Source organism: Sander vitreus, chromosome 9, assembly GCF_031162955.1.
Source record: "Sander vitreus isolate 19-12246 chromosome 9, sanVit1, whole genome shotgun sequence".
NCBI lineage: Eukaryota > Metazoa > Chordata > Actinopteri > Perciformes > Percidae > Sander > Sander vitreus.
In genome coordinates this window covers 14488293-14509212 of record NC_135863.1, presented here as the reverse complement: position 1 = coordinate 14509212, position 20920 = coordinate 14488293, and the positions used below count along the sequence as shown (strand labels likewise).

Here is a 20920-nt window from a genome sequence, read left to right as displayed (position 1 = left end):
AAAGCGAATAAAGAGCAATGAATTTGAGGAGGTAAACGATAACGGGAGAAGAATTGTGGGATCAAATGGACGGTTGAGTGTGTCAAATCACAAAAACTATTTTCCCCACATAATACTTCTAATTGAAGTCAGGTCACTTAATTACAGTCCGAGTATTGTTTGTGAACCCCTCTCCTTTTCCTTGTTCTCTGTCCATCTGTCAATTTCCCCTCACTCTACCCGTATCTTGTTTCATTTTCTCTCTTCTGCCACAAGAATATACAACATCCAAAAAACAGAACACTGTTTATAGAGAGTGAAATATTTTCAAATATGAAACTGTGAAGATGGTTTCATGAATTATGTTTGATAACTAATGCAAGGCTGCATTTAGTAAGAAGCATCTTCACTGTTCTATTATTGTCGAATAAATATGAACAGCTATGGCACAAAAAGAATATGCATGTTACAATATCTCTAATTACACTTAATTAAGCCTTAATAAAAGTGTTAAAAGATATTTCGGGATGGAACTAGTATTCTGTTGACACACAGGGGTACAGGTTGAGTGACTCACTATATTCTGCCTGGAGAGTTGGAGCAGGAGGGACATTGATTTCTTTCCTTTTCAAGCGCTCCCCAAAAGTGATGTGCAGCAATTAAACAAGAGTCTGCGAGACAGACCTGACAAAACCATTTGAGAAATGATATTGGAGAATGTCCCTCTGGCCTCACCTTAATGGAAGCAAGGGGTATAGATATTGCATTTTGTACAGACATCATCAGGAATCATCAAGTGAGAACGCCTCTCGCCCTGTAAACTCTTTATCTGAGGGGTTCTCTGATTCCATTTGAAGAACAATGTCTGGTCTCAGACTTTGTGCCAACATCAATCCTTCAATTCTCAGTTCTGTCAAGATCGGCTGGACTTCACACATTGATATTGTCAGTGTGGAATGCTCGAGATCACCTGCAAGCTCAAAGTATGATTGTCTCTTCTCAAAACATGCTTTTGTTAAAAGAACATGATTTTGAAAAAGTTCTTCTTCATGGAGAATCTACACTGAACTTCAGACCACAAGCTCTATCTATAGTGATTACAAAATTTAAATTGGCTTCAAACTATCAACACCAGTAGATGAATGCATGACGTACAATGCACGTACACATTCAAAACTAATGATCCAGTGGAATTTGTTCCATCTTGCAATTTATTACTGCTAAACAGTAGATTCATTACTCTCATATTTTACACATCACATAATGCTTTGCATATTGCTTTTACAACAAGTGTTGAGACTGGATTGTAAAATGTGTGCTCTCTGGCTCCCAAAATTAAAGTGCTTTAGAGATAAGGACCGGATGAGAGGACAGGAGATACGGCACATTGCAGCGGCGCAGCTCCCAGAACGAGCTGTTTCACTGTGCAGTAGTCTGCGTTATATAATTCTGATGGGGTTCGCTGGCATCTTACAGTTCACCTCCCACCGCTAAAGTGTGAAGACAGGGCCAGCTCTCTGGCTGTGTTGTCCTTACAAGTGCAGAAACAAATAGACATGCCTCATAAGGGCACAGTATCAAATTACATTCAGTTAACAAACAGCCCCACAATTAACTTGTGTTTGGCACGTGGGAAATACATGTCACCCCCCTGATTAATGCTGAATCATGGTATTGAGATAAGAGTGGTGGGTGGAGAGCGCTGACGTCCACCAGCCTCCAACTCTTCGCCCTCGCAGTACCCCTTTTCTCGGGAACAGCTCCCTGCCATCTGTCAGTATTGGAAAGCCCTGGTGGCTTGCAGCCGGTTTTTCCAAACCTACATACATGGCTGCTTTTCCCTGTCAGAGACTCTGCTGTGCATGAACGTTCAGCCGTAACCAGCCACTGGGCTACAAAAAGGTGTCAGCCTAGCCAAAGCCTCATTGACACCCATGAAAAATCTCTCTTAGTAGTGTTATTGACCCCGGACATAATCAGCTGGTGGGCTGTACATTGGCCAGAAGAGGACACAGTAAAGTAAAAAAAAAAAAAAGCATTACCACCAGTGAAGCCACTTTAATGTAATTGGACGTTGTTTTCCTAAGTGCTATTTAATTGCCTGACTCCTCACTGAATCTTTCATGCAACTCTGTGCCGCCAACAAACATACCACAGCATTGGCAATGTGTCCTTGTTAGTTATTCATGGCTTCATTTGCTTCATATCTCTGCTCACTCTTTTCTGTGCAACACTGAAAGTGAGCAGAAAGTACATCCTTAGCTAAAACCTGTGAGTAGAGATGGCTCCTGCATCAGTGAGAAGAAAATAGGTTTCCGTTATGAAAAATGACTTCAACGAAGTAAAGAAAACTGAGGGGATGCCTCATCTTGAACAAATAACAATATATGTGTGTGGTTGCAGTTGTTTTCATGCAATATCACACGGCTGGCCTCTGTGTAGGAATTATATTGACGAAGGTCCAAGAGTCATTTCCTTTAAAAGAAATAGAATGAATCATAAAATGTGCCTCTGATACCTTATATTTGCTGGCCCCTGCTCATAAATCATGTGCATGTCTCCCTAACAGATACATGATGATTAAAACAATGTATGATTAAAAAGTCTTGTTTAGTTCATCTTGAGTGTACTCAATTGAATAAACCCCATCTTGTCCAAGACATAAATGACATGCATCAACAATCACTTCACCCCTGTCAAAAAGAACAGAGGGCCGAGAAAAGAAAGTAATAGACTCCAGCTGAAAAACTGAAATGGCTGCTTGTGTGGCCTCAGGTTCATGGACCAGCTGTGACAGTGACCTCCAAGAGTCTTTGACTTTGACCGACAGCAGATTGGGTGGACAAGGACGGGTGAACTAAACAAGACTTTTCTCTAGCAGCCTAAGCTCTGCTTTGTACCTACATTTTAGCCTTTGTTAAGTACTATCACATAAGAAATAACTGCAAGCCTTTCTTTCTTCCTTTATTAATATCATTTACATATCAACAACATATGGTGTTTTATTTCCTGCATCTTAACTACCCTGGCATTAAGGACAGTAAAATGATCTCACAATGAATTATGAAACCTTGTGTGTCTGACCCTGTTTTTGCCAGGTCAAATCTGATTGACAGTTCTGTTGCACACAAAAAAACAAGGTATCTAATGATATTATAATTTGAGACTAAAGAACTAAGGGGAATAAACTTCAGATGATTAGGGTTTTTATTCCTACAATGCATATTGGTTTGTACAGTAAATAGGTATGGGATTACATTGCACAAATGACAATGGTTCATATGTGAATATCACAAACATGAATTGTAGCCCTCTGCCAGATCTTTCAACAGAAGAGCCGACATAGATTTATTTATTACTGTGCATAAACTCAAACTCCTTATACTCATTTTATTCCAGCACAGACCACTGGAAAACCATGAGAGGACTATCTGCCTGTTCTGCGTTTTAAGATATTCTGTAAGAGATCAGTGCTTTACTGAACCTCAACTAATATATATGTTACTGGCAGACATCTCCAACAATTTAGGCATAACTAAGTCACTACTGTCAAGTGTTACAGGGCTTACATGTCTATAAAAGGGATGTCACACTGCATATCATCTTATTATCACCTGCCACATAGTATCAAAGATCTTTTGAAGCACCTGTAAGATGTAAAGATCACAATTTTTGCGTGCAAGTTTGACTTAGGGAACACTCAACCACAGTGGTTCACTTACAAGGCAACAACATAACTGGCATTTAGGCTACTGTACTGAAACAATTGTCCTAAAAGCTTAACGGTGTGTGTCCAGTACATTTGATTTTCTCAAAATTTGACTGGCAAGTAAACAGTAATGAGCTCTCTTTTTCTTTGTGACAGTGACAGTAAAAGAAGAGCACATAGATGCAAAACTCAAAAAATATATTTTAATCAAAATGTTATCATATTTACTCCTGATTTAATTAGCTATTATTCAAGAGACTACTACGGTATATACATATGTGAGATACATTTGTATGTGGAATTCAGAGAGTACGTGTAAGCACACACATTCCAGCCCTCTTGAAGTTACTTTTTTTTCCCACACCATAACCTTGCACAGCCCTGATTTAGATGAAAAAGCATAATCATTGGCAACGTGTGAGTAGACAACATAGACCAAAACAAAACAGGAGGGTCTATGAACATGTGTAGCGTTAAACGTTGGCAGTAATTGCCATCTAGTGGCTAGTACTGGTATTGCAAGAAAACAGAACTAAAAAAATCAGGATTTCAATTCAAACCCCTAAATTTGGGTACATGGGAGAATATTTCCTTCACGGCTTTCTGCCAGAAACCTTTTAGGGTTTGGGCAACAAAACTACTTGGTTAAGTTTAGGAAAAGATATTGGTTTGGGTTAAAATAAACCCTCTCTGGCAGAAAGCCCTAAAGGCTAATTTATCCCGTATGCTAAATTTGGATTATTCATAATTTAAAAAGGATCTTAAATTAGTCATGAGCTAAATTACTGTCATGTGGACATCCACTGTCTCAGTCTCAATGTCTTCCATCTCTTTGTATTCAAAGGTGCAGGTTGTAAATAGACAACCAGGCCTCTCTTACACGCTTGCAGTTGGTCCAGAATGCTGAAGCTCACACACACACACACACACACACACACACACACACACACACACACACACACACACACACACACACACACACACACACACACACACACACACACACACACACACACACACACACACACACACACACACACACTATGATAGTTGCCTTTGTATATTATTGTCATTTTGTCTTTTAAACTGGTCTTTGTGTTTTTTGTGTTTGTTGTTATCTTTGATTGTACAAAGGTCAACTGTTGTTTTTAAATGTGCTTTATGAATAAATGTGGATTGGAACAAAGTGCATCATGTCCTCTTTTTAAATAATAAAAAAAAAACTATAGGCTATTTGATAAAGAGGGTTTTCTGGCAGGCTATACCTAAAGGGATGTAAAGTGTGTCTGGTATCTAAAAGTAGTTTTATAGTCACATTCCTACTGTATATCATCTCTGCATTCCCAAGAACTTGGGCATTTGCTGGGATATTTGCACAATATTTAACGTATTACTGTTATCTTTTATTGATTGAGAAAAACTGAACCTAATAGGTTCTAGTAAGCCTAATAGTATACCACCACATTTGCAGGAAACTATTATCTTGGGATTATTATACTTTATTTGCATGGTACAACTTTTCTCAAGAAAAACAGGTTTGTCCCATGTTGCATTCAGGTGACGATGGAAGCAATATGGAACTTTATCAAAACATTTTGTGACAATAGTTTCATAAAAACTTGTAGTAAAGGGATCATTTGATATATATCCGAATTTAATTGATTTAGAACACGGAAAGCAAAGAACGGCCGTAGTGTGATCCTTATTCGTTAGGTTATGTACAGAATAATAGGTTACATGTGTGCTTACACTGCTGCACAAAGTGGTTTTGGTGTTCCAAAACCTATCTAACACAATGGTGGGCCGTTTTCACCGTGCACAGAATATGTCACAATACGTGTTTCTAAATTACGAGCAGAGAATGGCGAGTTTAAAGTTCTACCGAAAAGCACCTGAATGCATCATTAGAGGGAGGAGGCGCATGAACACTTACTGACCACACCACGATCGAAACACCACCCTGCCAACGAGCCAGTGTTAACAGGCCCAAACATGTCAGGGAAGAGTTTTCGAGTTAGCGACGGGGACTGGATTTGTCCTGATAAAAAGTAAGTGCTCCTGACATTTTGAATACAATACCATTTTACGAACTAGCTAGCGGGCTAAATGTAACCGCATGTTTGCTGAATTTGCTGGTCTTGCTAACGTGCAAACGTTAGCTTAGGCCTTCTAGCATTTCACGCTAACGTTAGCTAAGGAAACTAGTTCACTTTTACCTTGTTTTTACCTCATTATCCGCATTATATTCAAAATAAACGTCATATAAATTGTTCATTTAAGGGGACGTTATTTGGTTTACGTGTCAGGGAGTTTTAATATAGGTTGTCAGTGTGTGCAGACTTATAAGATAGCAAGCTATCTAACGTTAGCTTCTGTGGGTCATATGAGAGTCCACACTCGCTATTGTGGGTGGTGTTTACAATGTTGTAGAAGCCAAGTTGTCATGAGCGTAGAGTCTAACTTAGGTAGCTAGTCTGCAATATCATGTTGTATTATAAACGTCTTAAGTGACAGACAGGCCAGCTGCAGTTGTCAAATGCACACTGGAAAGGCTTTTGACACAGGCTGTCCAACGAAAGACTTAACGTTACAAGCTAATGGTGTGCCACATGAAAAATAAATACACCTAAACTACTACTCTTGCTTGTAGCACACTCAGCTTATGCCTGAATGATGAGATAACAAGTTAAGCCTTATCTGCATCTACAATGTCAGTCATATTGTTTTTGCTTTTGCAGGTGTGGAAACGTGAACTTTGCTAGAAGAACCAGTTGTAACAGATGTGGACGGGGTGAGTCCTGTTATGCAAATTAATATATCTTGCAGAAGCTTAATAACGTAACATCCTGTCAAAATTCCGCTGTACTAAAAAAAAAACATTGGTTTGCTTCCACAGAGAAAACCACAGAGGCAAAGATGATGAAAGCTGGAGGAACAGAGATTGGGAAAACTCTGGCTGAGAAGAGTAGAGGCCTCTTCAGTGCAAATGATTGGCAATGCAAAACGTACGGGGATCGTAAATAATAAGGGATTACCAAAATGTTTGATTAACCAGACACTGGAGCAAGTAAAAAAAAAAAAAAGAGTGGAATACATAAGCAAACTATGCATTTTAATAAGCTGAGACATAGACTTTTGTTCGACATCTTATTTAAATGTGTCAATTTTACAGATTTACCTTCCCTCCTGTTCTCATACAGATGCGGCAATGTCAATTGGGCTAGGAGGTCAGAGTGCAACATGTGTAACACACCGAAATATGCCAAGCTTGAAGAGAGGACAGGTATCCCGACAAATGTATAGTTTTCCAGTTTTTTGTGTGCTTTTGAAAACCAGTTATTGATTGCCTTTTTCCTCCTTTCAGGTTATGGTGGAGGTTTCAATGAAAGGGAGAATGTCGAATACATTGAACGGGAGGAATCTGATGGTGAATATGATGAAGTGAGTCATACCTGAAAGTGTTATATTTGGTAACACATTCAACTGACATACTGTAAGCATACACATGTTTGGCAGGTAGAATCTTGATTTATTTATTTTTTTCAATGTTACAGTTTGGTAGGAAAAAGAAAAAGTTCCGTGGAAGGAGCAATAGCACACCTTCCTCAAAAGAAACTGAAAAGAAAGAAGTAGCAAAAGGTGAAGATGACGAGGAAGATGAAGAAGATGAGGAAGAGGGTGACCTTTCCAAATACAAATTGGATGTAAGATTGGTGGCTGGAGCTGGCAATTCAAAAGATCAAATTCTATAATGCTAGCCAATAACAATGTAATATTAAACACTTCTTCTCCAGGATGATGATAATGATGATGAAGAAGAAGAAGACGATGAGGGAGACCTGTCGAAGTACAACCTGGACTCCAGTGATGATGAGGACAAGCCAGCTAAGAAAAAGGGCAGCCACTCGGGTTCGTCCCGTTCATCCTCGCGCTCCTCCAGCTCCAGTTCACGGTCGAGGTCCAGGTAAAAGGGTACAGGTCAAGGGTAACTCCGGGCAAAATGTCAGTATCAGCTCAAACTTCCTTCTGATTTAATGATCAATTTCATGTCCTGTTCTGCTGATTTGTTGTTTTCTCAACCCCTCCGCTTCTGTGGTGTTAGAAATTAAATGTGCAGACTGAATTATTTTTCTGGATAATATGTTTTTGTTTTAAAAACGCCTATGACTTTAGATGGAAGCAATGCATTCTTCATATTGTAGTCTTGAAATGCACTCCGGTTCTCTGTTTGCACTTGTTACCTTTTTTACAGGTTTTAGTTGTCTTCCTTTTTTCTGGGTTATTTCTTCAAACCCCCTTATGCATATTTTGTTAGTCTACATACAGTTTTTTTTCTCATCAGTTATGCTATACATTAAGGCAAGAATAGTTTTACTCAAATACTCAAGATTTAAATTCAGTTAAATATATCTGTGCGGTGCCGTGTGAACCATTAAACTATTGTTCTTGTTCAGAAAATATTGGAAAGGTTCTGTTTTTTGTCTTTCAGGTCCCGCTCTAGAAGCTCATCCAGTTCCAGGTCTGGATCTCGCTCGAGGTCCCATTCCAGGTGAATGAGGTGACATACACTCTCTCCCTTTAGAGAGAGTGTGTGTATGGGGCTGAAGGCTCCAGAACAGTCCATTCCCTAGCTTAAGTTTAAACAAAGACTGGATAGTGCTTACTCCACTAAAGTCCTCTTTCTCAATCTGCAGATAGTAATTTTGGTCTGAAATCATAAGAAAAAATTTCATAAACTGCCCCAACGGTTATTAATCATTTTATGTAGGGTTATTTAAAGTTTAATTTAGGGCCAAGACTATAAAAGTACACAGTCTGACTACCTGAACAATTTTATTGTGGCTGAAAAGTCTGAATAGACATCTGGGGTCTTCATCAAGCATCTCTCAGCAGTGGTACTGGCTTTTATTATATTCAGAAGGAATCCAAACATTTTCTTCGTTTTCTCAGTTCCATTAATCCATAGTTAAATGGTCTTAATCAGAGAAGCTTGATAAATACCCACGCTGATGAAACTGTCTTGACCTTACTGACCTCAATGCTTGGTTTATTCCTCCAAAAGATCCAGTTCCAAGTCTGGAAAGGGCTCCTCTCCCCGGAAGAGGTCCCGCTCACCCTCCTCCTCACCTGAGAGGGGACAGAAGCGCAGTCGCTCCAGGTCCTCATCTGGAGAGAGAAAGCGGAGGCGTTCTAGATCACGTTCGTCCGAAAGGTTTGGGTTTCTGTGGAATACCACAATGGCACTGATTATTATTAGCCATCTGTCGCCTCGCTTATTGGAATTTAGATTTACAGAAATATGTTCACATTTTGCCTTGTTAACTTGTTTTTTTGGGGGTTTTTTTAATATATTCTTTGACCTTGTACTTGTCTCAAGTATGCATAAGTGAATGTTAATAGCTGAGCCTGCTGACCTTGTTTTTCTTCCCATGGTGTTTGTGTGATTTCAGGCGCCGCGGCCAGTCCTCTGGATCCTCCCATTCTGACTCCAGTTCAAAAAAGATATAACTTTATTACAGCCTTTAAAACAAGAATAGGAACCTAAGTAGAAAAGTGCATGTTGTGTTGCAAGGAAAACAACCACATCATTTCAATATGCTGTCCATTTTCATAGAAAAGTCTCATTTCCCTTTAAAAAAAAAGAAAAAAAAAAAAGGCAACGTCAACATGACTCCTCTCTGCCGTTACCCATCATTACAAGCTCCCTTTTTAAAACCACATACACCCCAATCTGTGACAAGTGTCTGTAACTGCAGGTGTCCAATAAACATAACATATTCCCACAAGGAAGTCAAATATACTGTGAAGAGGCTTATGCCATTTTAAGCCCATTCTGCTGAATATCTTCGTGGCAATACATTTTATTCTACTCATCTGTAAGGAAATTGAAGTAAACATTTTTGATTACTTTTTTTTTTTTGCCCCCAGGAAACATTTGAGATTGTTAGTTTATTTTTTTAATAAATAAATTCTTAATTTTTAAAATAAAAGGTGAAGTACTTAAGCCCCAATTTAGAGTAACGGGATGTAGTTATGAATTTTGTTTTTTTCTTGATAAATACATACTTTGCTTTTTATTTTCACGGTAAGTATTTTACTTTTTGATATTGCTTGTTTTAACTAAGTTGCCGTAAATTCAACATTCTTTGGTTTAGGTGTCTATTGTTAGTTATTCATTACACAATTGTCACCTGTTTTACCACTCCAAGTTACTCCTCTTCATTTGTCACTTGGGAAACAAATGAAATCAAGAAAAGGCTGATATTCGTGATCCAGATTAGTACATCCAGAATTACAACCATACAGTAGTATATCCCGATCATGGTAAAATGTGGTAGTACAGGCTTTTTATTGGTGAAACAACTCAAATGTACACGTGTAAATAAACTCCTGTCGACATTGTTCCCTGTTCCTTCGTCGTGCGTTTGATTAAGCCAAGTAGCCTAGTCTGGAGAGGCCACATGTAGCACTGTTTAAATATTTGCTAAATCTGACATGTTTGATTAATCCCTGTATCACTATTTAGCCGTTATTTAAAGTATAGCGATTTGAATCAAGTATGGTAACAGTAACGTGAATGTTACGTTACAGTGATATAAGATGTCTTCAGTGTTTGGTTGATGGTAAATTTGCTAATAGTCCATGGAATGACACGTAACGTGAACCGTTACTAAGTTACAGTTCTCTAAAGTAACGTTAGTTTTCATGTGATACAGCCGGTTACTATTTAGTTTATTACAGTATTAAAATAGTCTTTATTTGCATTCCTTAAGCTAAAGGTTTAGTAGCTCATATAAACACTAGCTCGCTCCACCAGAGCTACTGATTCACCATCTGACTGACGATATGATAAAAAGTATGGCCTGGTTAATTTCGACCTCGAGTTCATTATTAAAAGCCTAACTACCGGTACTTAGTTTTAAGTACTCAGTAGTTGAATACTGGACAATGGGCTCCAAGCCGTAGTGTTGTCGTTCTCATTGTGGTCAACAGGTGGCACTGTTCCTACTGGTATGCTGAGTTCAACGGATGGATCGATACATTGGTGATACATCAGGCCAAAAGTCCTATTGATCAATAGTATAGTACCCAACGCCTGTTACTTCTAGGGCCTGGTAAAGCCCACCACGTTCGAATGGGGTAAAATTGATTGTTTTACTGCAAATCTTTGGACAGATGCATAGGTTGGCTCAAGGTGCTGGGGGAAAAAATAACAGCACGCGTAGCCTATTGGTAGGTACATAGGCCTAATATTTATATAATGTGGACATTTTCATAATGTGAGTCTAAACTCAAGTGGCTTAGATTTGTTTTAGAAATAATGTATACCAATTTCCAATAAATGTGAATTTCCCCATAATGATCACCAACCGGAGGTAGCCGAATTATTTAATACATCCCACTTTTAATTTAACAGTCAGGTGCTTAAGGACAATGTTTCAGTGCTTTCTCTGCTTAAGAGGCGCAGAGCAGGTTTGTTTATTCCCCTATCTAATCAGACGAGTCCGCCCGTGTGCTCACTTCGTCAAGATGTTGGCATGTGGGTTCAAAGCAGGTGCGTCTGCGATAGTGTTACACGTATCTAAAGTGCCGTACTTATAAATAGGAAGTCAATGAACTGAGATCATCATTGTAGATGTCCTACAAAGTTTCAAAAATCCGGTTTATATTTTAGTAAGTGTATTTAAAACCATGTGCCTCTACTGTTTGCTTCCTCTGGTCGCTTTTCTAGGTAGTCCCGCCTCCCGCGCGTAGAAAGGACCCGTCGCGCTTTTACGCACTGCATTCAGTTGGAGCGCAAGAGTATGCCGGACCCACACATGGTTTATCTGATGCATATAGGCTTATCCTTTCCGAAATGATGACTACGGACAGTTGTGATTTTCTGGAGGGCTTGCAAACCAAAATTGGAAAGATGCTGGACTTTAACGTCTCCAAATCATTGCGCGAAGACAATGGCACCAAAAATTCCAGTTGTGGATATGTATCAGTTGGTTTTCCTATATCCATGATGATCACTGGTATAGTGGGCAACTCATTAGCTCTCATTCTGGTGTGTATCTCTTACAAAAAGAAGGAAAATAAAAGGAAAAAATCGTTCTTGCTTTGCATCGGGTCGCTGGCGTTTACTGACCTGTTCGGACAGCTTTTGACAAGTCCCATAGTAATATCAGTTTACAGAGCTGATCTGAAATGGGAGCGTATAGATTCATCGGGCAAATTGTGCGCTTTTTTCGGTGTGTGCATGACAACGTTTGGCCTGTGCTCTCTCTTCTTGGCCAGCGCCATGGCAATTGAAAGGGCTATGGCGATAACAAATCCCCACTGGTACTCCAACCACATGAAGACAAGTGTGACAAAGCAGACTTTGGCTGTCATATGGTGTCTTGTTTTGCTTTTTGCGCTGCTGCCCATTGCCGGGGTCGGCGAATACACACGCCAGTGGCCGGGCACCTGGTGCTTTATCAGCACGGGGGAGAGGGAAGTCCCGGGCAATATGTTTTTTGCCATCACTTTCGCTGTACTTGGGATTTTCTCTCTGCTTGTTACACTTTCCTGCAATGTAGTGACGATCCGGGGCTTAATTATGCGGTGTAAAACAAAGTCTGGCACGTCTCAGTCTTCAAAGCAGTGGGAACGGCTCACCACGGAGACCGTCATTCAGCTGTTAGGGATTATGTGCGTCCTCCTTATATGCTGGTCTCCTCTGCTGGTATGTTTCTATGGGCGACTTCACCCTTTACATTTCTTACAGCATACAACCATTATGGTCGAATAAAAGTGAGGCTATCATACAAAATAGGTATTCTTAATTATTTTCCCTTATAATGTCATACAGTAAAAGCCCATGTACTAATATGATAAATTGTCCAGTGTCACAATTCACAGTTTAATTGGATTTTATTGTCAGCTGCCTCTCACAAACAGCTGCAGGTCTTTGAATCTCTGGAGATGCTTCATCTCCTGTTGGCAGGACAGCGAAAGGAAGCAAGAACAGACGCTGCACACATTACACATTTTCTGTCTTCCTCAATCACTCATTAAGTCAGTCACCCTCTTTTTTACTCATTTTCTCTCTGCCCCACACGTACACACACACACACACACACACACACACACACACACACACACACACACACAAATCATACTTACCAGTCAGATACATGCTGTCATGTATGATTCCTTTGAAATCCTACCATTTTCCATTAAGAAGCAATCCACTTATCCGAGTCCTGTTTGGGGGGTCTGCTCATGTGCTATGAGGTCATGCATTGTTAGGCACATATTAAATAGTCCCACCAAGGATATTAATAGAAGCCATAGCACTGTGGTAGCAATGATGTCAGAGAGTGAGTACCTAGAGCGTGAACATTATGCTTTTCTCCTTTAGTCACTTGATACAGTATAGCTACTCAGGATTGTTTTAAGATTAGTGACATTAAATATTCAAACTATTGTCTCTCAGGAAGTAAAAAAAAAAAAAAAAAGTAAATCACTAATCAACGCACTGAAGAATATAATTTATCTTCATTATCCGCTATTGGTACAAACAGTGTGTGCCTGCCTCCTTCCTTAGGTGCTGATGCTGAGGATGATCTCCAATCAGGTATCCTCCCACGACTGCAATTTAACAGCAGTGACCACCAATCACACCTCAACCAGGGACGTCCAGTTAGACTGTAACTTTTTTCTAACAGCGATTCGCTTGGCCTCCCTCAACCAGATCCTGGACCCATGGGTCTATCTGCTCTTTAGGGAGATCCTCCTCCGCAAGTTCTGCATCATGGCGAATGCAGTGTCCAACTGCTCCATAGAGGAACAGAAGGAGACCCCGACGGCATTGGATGCCCTTAACAAGCAGAACCAAGATGGCAACAACCTTCATAAACCACAATGTAGCTAAGTCTTTGACAGGAATTTCTATCTTGTGGCTTTGAGGCCACGATAGATTGGATGGATGTTAAAATGGATACGCTATTGTCATGAATGTGTTGTGGGAAATATGGAGACAAAAATGTTCTCCAAATGCTCCACAAAATGATATTGTGCAATTGGAGACACAACTTGTCTCTGTGTTAGCCATGTCTGCTCTGGGAGCATTTGGTTTGCTTAAAACAAATTCCATTCAAAGTCACATAAGCAGCATGTGGATGCATGACCGTGTCATCTCTCACATTTGGCTTCAGTGTGGTTGACAGGAACTCCCTCAATGCTAGTTTGTTAGTTTGTTAGCCAGTTTTGATAGCATCTCCCAGACCAGAACTGAAGCATCCTTTCAACAACTTAAAGCCATAAGCCAGCTAAAAGACAATTCTTTTAAATTAAGAAAGAAACTGTAAATTTGCTTATGTGAAGTTGTAAATAGCGTTGCCATATCTTACATGAAATGTAATCATGGTGGTCATTCAAAAGAAAAATGCAAATCCAATTTGCTGAAGCCAATTGTTGATTGTACGATTATTTATTAGTGTCTGTGGTAATATGAAGTTAGTAGTTTGTTTGCTAAATGCTGATGATAATGCTACCTGCTGGGTATCAGTTGTACATTTTATGATATACTGTGCGTGGTGCGCCTCAGCTAGCAGCCAGGACTATAAAATGGGAAGCTTTTAGTTTGTTGCCACTTTCCCTCCTGAATATGAATGCACTGGTGTATTGTGCAATTATTTCTTCAGCAACAGGCCTCTTCAGAATAACTTCGAGGCCTGTTATGAATGAAGTGTGAGTGAAAGAACTGTAGATTTGTGGTGTTCAACATTAAGAGATTATGGATGGCATGATGGCCTAATATGCTGTCAAGGTGTCATTGAGCAATCCCTGCCTTTTCATCGTATTAAAAGTATTCATTCATCCAAGGAGATACTGTAGGTATGCTCTTTGGATAAAAGACGATGAGCAGAAATATAATGGAATAAAGTCCTGTCCAAAACACACACCGTGAAATTAAAAAGATCAAAAAGCTTTTTTGGCACACTTGAAACACACTTTATGCTTTTAATTCTGCGGTGATTGCCTTGGACATGTTGAATGTGTTGTTCCGTATTTTATCGTTTTTCTTTTTATCAGCCAAATTGTGTCCTTGGAGCCTTGATGCTACCTCTGAATAGAAGTAAATGTTCATTTCTTTTATAGTTTGTACAGTGAAATTCACCAGAGGTCTCAGATGAAATCAAGGTACTTTTCAATGAGGTGGTTTGCTCTGTGTGCCAAATGACTTATGTTATTAACCAAGAGTGCCGTTTGCAGGCAATGCTAATGATGTAAATATAATCGTTTTGTGGCTACTTTGTCATGTTTAGCACTGTAAATGTATTTGAAGAGGTCCAGCATCTCAGGCAAAGACATCTCAAGGATGGACACATTTGCTGTCATAGTAACCTTCAGGTTATGGGGGACTTTCTCACACCAACACAACTGCCTTCTCAGCACATCAACAAGAGGCTTATGTACACTCTGCTTTGCCGGTCTTGCTTTTGCCTTTCAAATGTGAGAATACATACAGGCTCAGTGATAATGACCTTAAAGGAAACTGTTAACTGCAAAAGCCATGTGAAAGATGAACAATTTCTGTTTCCAGATGTAAGAGTTTATCTTGTATTGATTGTGAAGCCGCTCTGTCTTTGTAGCACTTAAAAGATTAACCTTGGTTGGTTAACGAAAACAAAAATGTAGAAGGAAACAAAGCATTTGTTCAGGAGTGTGTTGCACAGAAATCATATATTCATCAATAATAATGAATAATGATTCATTATTATTCTGGAGCTCATTGCCAGCTATGAATGTGCAGAAAACGCTAATGTATTCCTCATTAAGTAAACCGTTTCATTAATGTTGTCACAATGCTATCACACTAACATGAGGAGTGTTCATTTTCATGAATGCTCCACTAATTGAGCTTGTGGCTCTGCACTAGGATCTTTTATTCTAAGCATATATTAATCTTGTGCAGCAGTTAATATGCATTCAACAGAAACATCTGGAGTTTAATCCATGCATTTAAAAAATATTAAATTTGTTTGCAAGTTGCAGTGGGATATGAGAGGTTTATGACTGACTTAATCAGCTTCCAAGTTCCACTTGAATCTGCGTCATGCAATTATCCCAGTTCTCCGTCCAAGGAGACTCCGAAGCTTCCTGTTCTTTAGTTAATAAAGAATAATTACGCAAAGGCATATCCTCTTAAAGCTAACTGGCCCTATATTTGGTTGAGGATTTTCTGGTGTGTTACATCCCACCCAAACCCCACAGTGGAAAGGAAAATGGCAGAATAACAGTTAATCTTTGTAAAAGAAAACATGATACATTTCCACCCTCTTTAATGGACCTAGTAAAGGCATAATGTTTACAAAGAGGGCTTTATGTGGTTCTGCAGTACAGTTTAAATAGGAATGTTTATTAGAACCAGGGGAAATACAGAGTAATTTGAGATTTAAATATCTGCAAAATCCAGTTAATTGATCCACAGGGTGTAATCATCAAAGGCGATGGTAGAAGACAGCGTCATTAAGAGGTTTGTCAGAATTTTATTTGTTCTCTGCTACAAACACACTATTGCAAATTAGTCTCAAGCTTTGATTGTCCGGCCTGTGAATGTTTGCTTACGTGGCTAAATGTGCTTCATTTATATAAGGGGAAGGCCACTTTAGCAGGTAATTCCACACGAGAGTCCTGCAACAGCAATGAAGGGGAGTGTACAATTACATAATACTTTAAAAAAGGCTTTATGAGATCTGCAGAATAAGATGTTGCCAGCTGGCACAATTTCTCTCACTCAAGTCACTAATATATAAGCTGAGGAGTCATGTGACATTACACTACATGTCATTTAGCTGACACTTTTATCCAAAGCGACTTACAATTGCTATATATATCAGAGGTTGCACGTCTCTGGAGCAACTATGGGTTAAGTGTCTTGCTCAGGGACACGGTTGATGTATCACAGTGGGAATTGAACCCAGATCTCCCACACCAAAGGTATGTGTCATACCCATTGCGCCATTGTGCCATCACCACCCCTGTGATTTCTTGAGATGGCAAAGCAAATAGAGGTTATTTCTGATTTTTTTTAAAAATGTTCATGTTCATCTTGCATTTGTGCTCAACTTTTAAACATATGCATTTTAAAATTTGCAAAACACTTTCTATGAAGCCTGTCTCTATAATGCATTGTAAACACAGTTATAATGTGTTTCAATCTGCTTATAAAGCTCTATAAGTATAGTAATAAGCACTCATGAATAATCATAATGCTTTATAACTATAATCAACACATTATAAAGCATTTTTATAATGACTTATAAGGTCACGTATCATAATACTATAATTGTCGGCCACTTTGTCTAAAATTCATTATAAACACATTTATAATGACTTTATAATCTGCTTATAGCGCTGTATAAGTATAGTTATAAGCACCCGTGAATAATCATAATGCTTTATAACAATGATCATAATAACACATTGCCAGACATTACTCCACAGCACAGCGGAGTTGTTAGATGCTGCTATGTTTACAGTTATAAAAGCCCGTGCTCTCGTGGAGCTTTGTGCCCAACTGACAGTCACCTCATATCGGCTAAACATAAAAATGACCGCTAAAAAGACCGCGACCTTGTGGAGCTTAGTGCCCGACTGACAGCCACTCTTTCTCGGCTTAACGTTGCTGCAACAACCGCTAAAAAGGCCGCAACCTTGTGGTCGTCTGTACCCAGGGCACAGTCACCATCTGTCGGCTCCGGCCGCTGAACAGAAGCGGGGGAATAATTTCGGCAGGGGTGAGATTTTCGGTACTACTACTTTTCAGACCCCGTTATACAGCTTGTCTATACACTGTATTAAACATTATGGCTGCATGCCAGTTTGTAACAAAATGGGAATCATACTGTCTAACATATCATAACCTTGAAGCTATGTCCCAATCCAACAAATTAGGCTACACGGTTGTTTTGCCAAAGTTAAATTGCATGTTTCCATTATGAGGAAGTCAAACTTGCGGTTTCTGTCATATGTCCGTCATGGTGGTTGTAAGCAGCAGTGGTCCTCCGGTAACGTTAGCAGTTAGCGTGTTAGCATGGTGCCATTAGCACCAGTCGGGATCACTTCATCAGCTGTGTCGCAATTTTTTTGCGAGTAACTAACTTGAGTACTCTTTATAATTTAATGCGAGCACATGAATGTTGAAATGACTTACAATGCTCATCCCTACTACGGTAGCCGTGATAGAAATGAATGAAGCTCAACGCTTACCTGTGTAGGAGGAAATTAGCCAACTCGTCCTTTTGGGCTCTAAGCTGTCTTGATCTTTTAAATGCATCTCCAATATCTACCAGTGTTTTACCACTTCTCTTTTTTTTAGGTTGAGTAGAATGAATCTATCTCTGTTAATCCCGTTTGTTCGGTTGCTGATACTATCGCTGCAGCCCGTTGTTCTTGCGTGTTTGCGTTTCATGTCTGGCAACCAGGGTGTCAAAATGGGCAGTTGACAACAACACACGGGCCAAAATAAAAACAGACATTGGCAACTGGCTTTAACATTGTTGTCAGAGAAGATAGTATTTCAATTTAGCATGTTACCTTAATATCTGATGACATACTGTGGTCATTTGTTGATTAAATACAGTAAATATATTACATATTGGACCTTTAAAGCAACTAATGACCACTTAGAGTAACTTATAATCAAATTATAATGTCTTACAGCAGTGATTATTATGCATTATGAAATTATTATAATGTGTTAAAATTATGAGAATCATAATACACTATGATCCTGGCAAAAAAATGGTAGTCAGGGAGTGACGAGCAATAGAGTATTATGTAGTGCAAGATAGCACTGTAAATAAAGGACTCTATAAGTGTCTCTCATTCTTTTAAAATGTCCGTAAATCTTTGCCGATGTATGTAACATTAGAGCTAACGTAAGCCTTAGCTAACATGGCGGTTGTTAGCCTGGCCAGCCAGTCTGATTAATCCAGAAACAGAAATAAGGTTTCATGACGTTGTGTATGATGTAAAATTAATGTGTGATTGCATTCTACTAATAAGTTAAACATGCCAAAAATAATATAAGTATTTGGTTAGTTGGTTCTAAATTTCTGTTATAGATCAATCAGAATGGCTGGCCAGGCTAAACAATAGCATGTTAGCTAAGGCTAGCTCTAATGTTAGAAATAAGGGTACATCGGCAAGGATTTACGGACATTTCAAAAGCATCGCACATATCCCAACAACAGAACAGATGAGAGACACTAATACAGTTTTTTTTATTCATGGTGCTGTTTACATCGTTAATAAAGACAGAAAAACTGTTTTTCGGCCGGTACACTCCGGGCTTCCTGAACTATAGCTGTCAATCAAGGTAAACTAAGGTGTCGATGAGATTGCTTTGAAAGTGACCAATTAAAGGAGGGCCAGTGCCTCCTTGGTTTCCGCCCTCAAGTGTCTAAAGTCAGTTTCATTCTAGCAAGCAGCAATCAAGTTCAAGAGCAGAGTTTACCCTCAAGAGCGTGCATGCCCACTCGCGGGTGCGTTGTGACTGCTCTGTGTGCGTGATGTTTAGTTTATACGCAGGTGCCATTCTTTCCCTCTCCCTAATTTTGTTTCATGCTCGCAGCTAAATGTACAACTCTCGATTGTTCAATTGATGCGCAAAGAGTACTATCTGCGTGTGTGAAATGATATAATTTGCTCGTGAGCATGTTTTATTGCTTGGGAGATATGAGATAAACCTGACGCCATAGAAGTGTCTCTCTAGTGTCATGTCTTAGGCACATGATGGTGTCATGTGTGCACACAGTACAATGGAAACAGGTTTGGCCCACCAGCCAAGGCTCCACTGATGAATTTAAATACATACCAGATGTCCAGATCTTATCCTTTGCTCACATTACGCCTCTGCTTTTGAATGTCTCCAAGCTCTGAACTCTGAGGGCTATCTATACTTTTATAGCTCCTGTTTATTTTTCAGTGCTCTTGTTCCTTTACCCTGTGTTCAGGTGAGGAATGCTGTAAAGTTCTTTTCTTTCAGATATTTTGACATATCTGTCATAGATAGGCTTATGTAACATGTTGCTGAGATGAAATATCTAATCTTTACTTACCTGTCAAAGTGTCCTTTTGGTACTTTATATCTTTGTCCTTTACTTGACTTGTAACATGCAATGCACTTTTGATTCATTTTGTATCTTAATTCTGTTCATTCTGTGGCTTATGTCGGGGTGTAATGTTTTAATTCCATTAAAGGATATGAACATATTTTTTCAATAGGTGTTGGGCTTTTGTGGCTGCTGAAGCATGTTTTCTAATTAAATATGTATACATCTTCACTATCATGCTAATTAATGACTGATGCACGTAGAGCATACAGTGTTTTGCAAGTAGTGTGCCTCCCATTAATATTTAGAGTCTATGGTGCCTCCTAAATGAACTCTAGTAAGGCTGAGCCAATAAATACATTTTGAAAAACTGAGGAATGATTCTGGTGTCCAGTGTTCTAAGACTCATACCATGTAATCAATCATGCCCCGGTTGGCTTCGTTGGCTTTATTTTTTATTTGTTACAAATTACAACTAAAGAAGTTTCAGCAGCATCCTTAAACAAAAGACGTGAAAGACATTTGGTATGCTGAGTTCTAAACATTATTTTACATTATGGAGAGTCACCATTTCAAAGCATGCGTAGGTTTCTATTGTTTGTTGACCTTGTGCAATGTGTTTCCCATTGGCTAATAAATGGAACAATGTGGTACGAAACAGTGTATAAAGAAGCATTATTACATAGATTTTGTTGAGAGGGGTGATGCATGGTTCTATGCATGGATGCATAGTGCAATTCATATACCGTATATATATATATATATATATGCTATGATATATGAATATATGTATGTATGAATGCATACTGCGTTTAATATATGCAACAAATTACATATAAGACAAACTATTCATTGTGCTTTATATCTAGTTTTATTTTAAACTGTAACTGGCTTTGAGCTGATAAAACCGATGCATCATACTTTGCTCACAACACAAGAAAAAAATAATTCATTCTTTTATGTAGAACTAATCAAACTATAGTAATGAACATTTACCAAATATTTTATCACATTTATTTAGATTAGCTAATTATCGTAAAAGAGTTATTTTGTTAATCAGATAGACCCAGCAAGTTTCCAATAATATAATAATGCCGTTTTTAGTCTCTCAAACAACAAACCCCTCAACATGCACTTT

At 38.9% G+C, this 20920-nt stretch overlaps 2 protein-coding genes across 2 annotated transcripts; both read left to right on the top strand.

The window, feature by feature from the left end:
- Positions 1-5603: 5603 nt before the first annotated feature.
- On the top strand, positions 5604-10090 carry zranb2 (zinc finger, RAN-binding domain containing 2). Its single transcript, XM_078258839.1, has 10 exons — positions 5604-5736; positions 6427-6479; positions 6585-6693; positions 6889-6971; positions 7053-7129; positions 7243-7392; positions 7483-7652; positions 8178-8237; positions 8751-8900; positions 9139-10090. Exons 1-10 carry the CDS (start codon positions 5681-5683, stop codon positions 9194-9196), a joined length of 966 nt encoding a protein of 321 aa, XP_078114965.1. The 5' UTR covers positions 5604-5680; the 3' UTR covers positions 9197-10090.
- A 98-nt stretch (positions 10091-10188) lies between these two features.
- On the top strand, positions 10189-14721 carry ptger3 (prostaglandin E receptor 3 (subtype EP3)). The gene is made up of 2 exons (XM_078258838.1): positions 10189-12401; positions 13266-14721. Exons 1-2 carry the CDS (start codon positions 11547-11549, stop codon positions 13590-13592), a joined length of 1182 nt encoding a protein of 393 aa, XP_078114964.1. The 5' UTR covers positions 10189-11546; the 3' UTR covers positions 13593-14721.
- The last annotated feature ends 6199 nt before the right edge of the window (positions 14722-20920 follow it).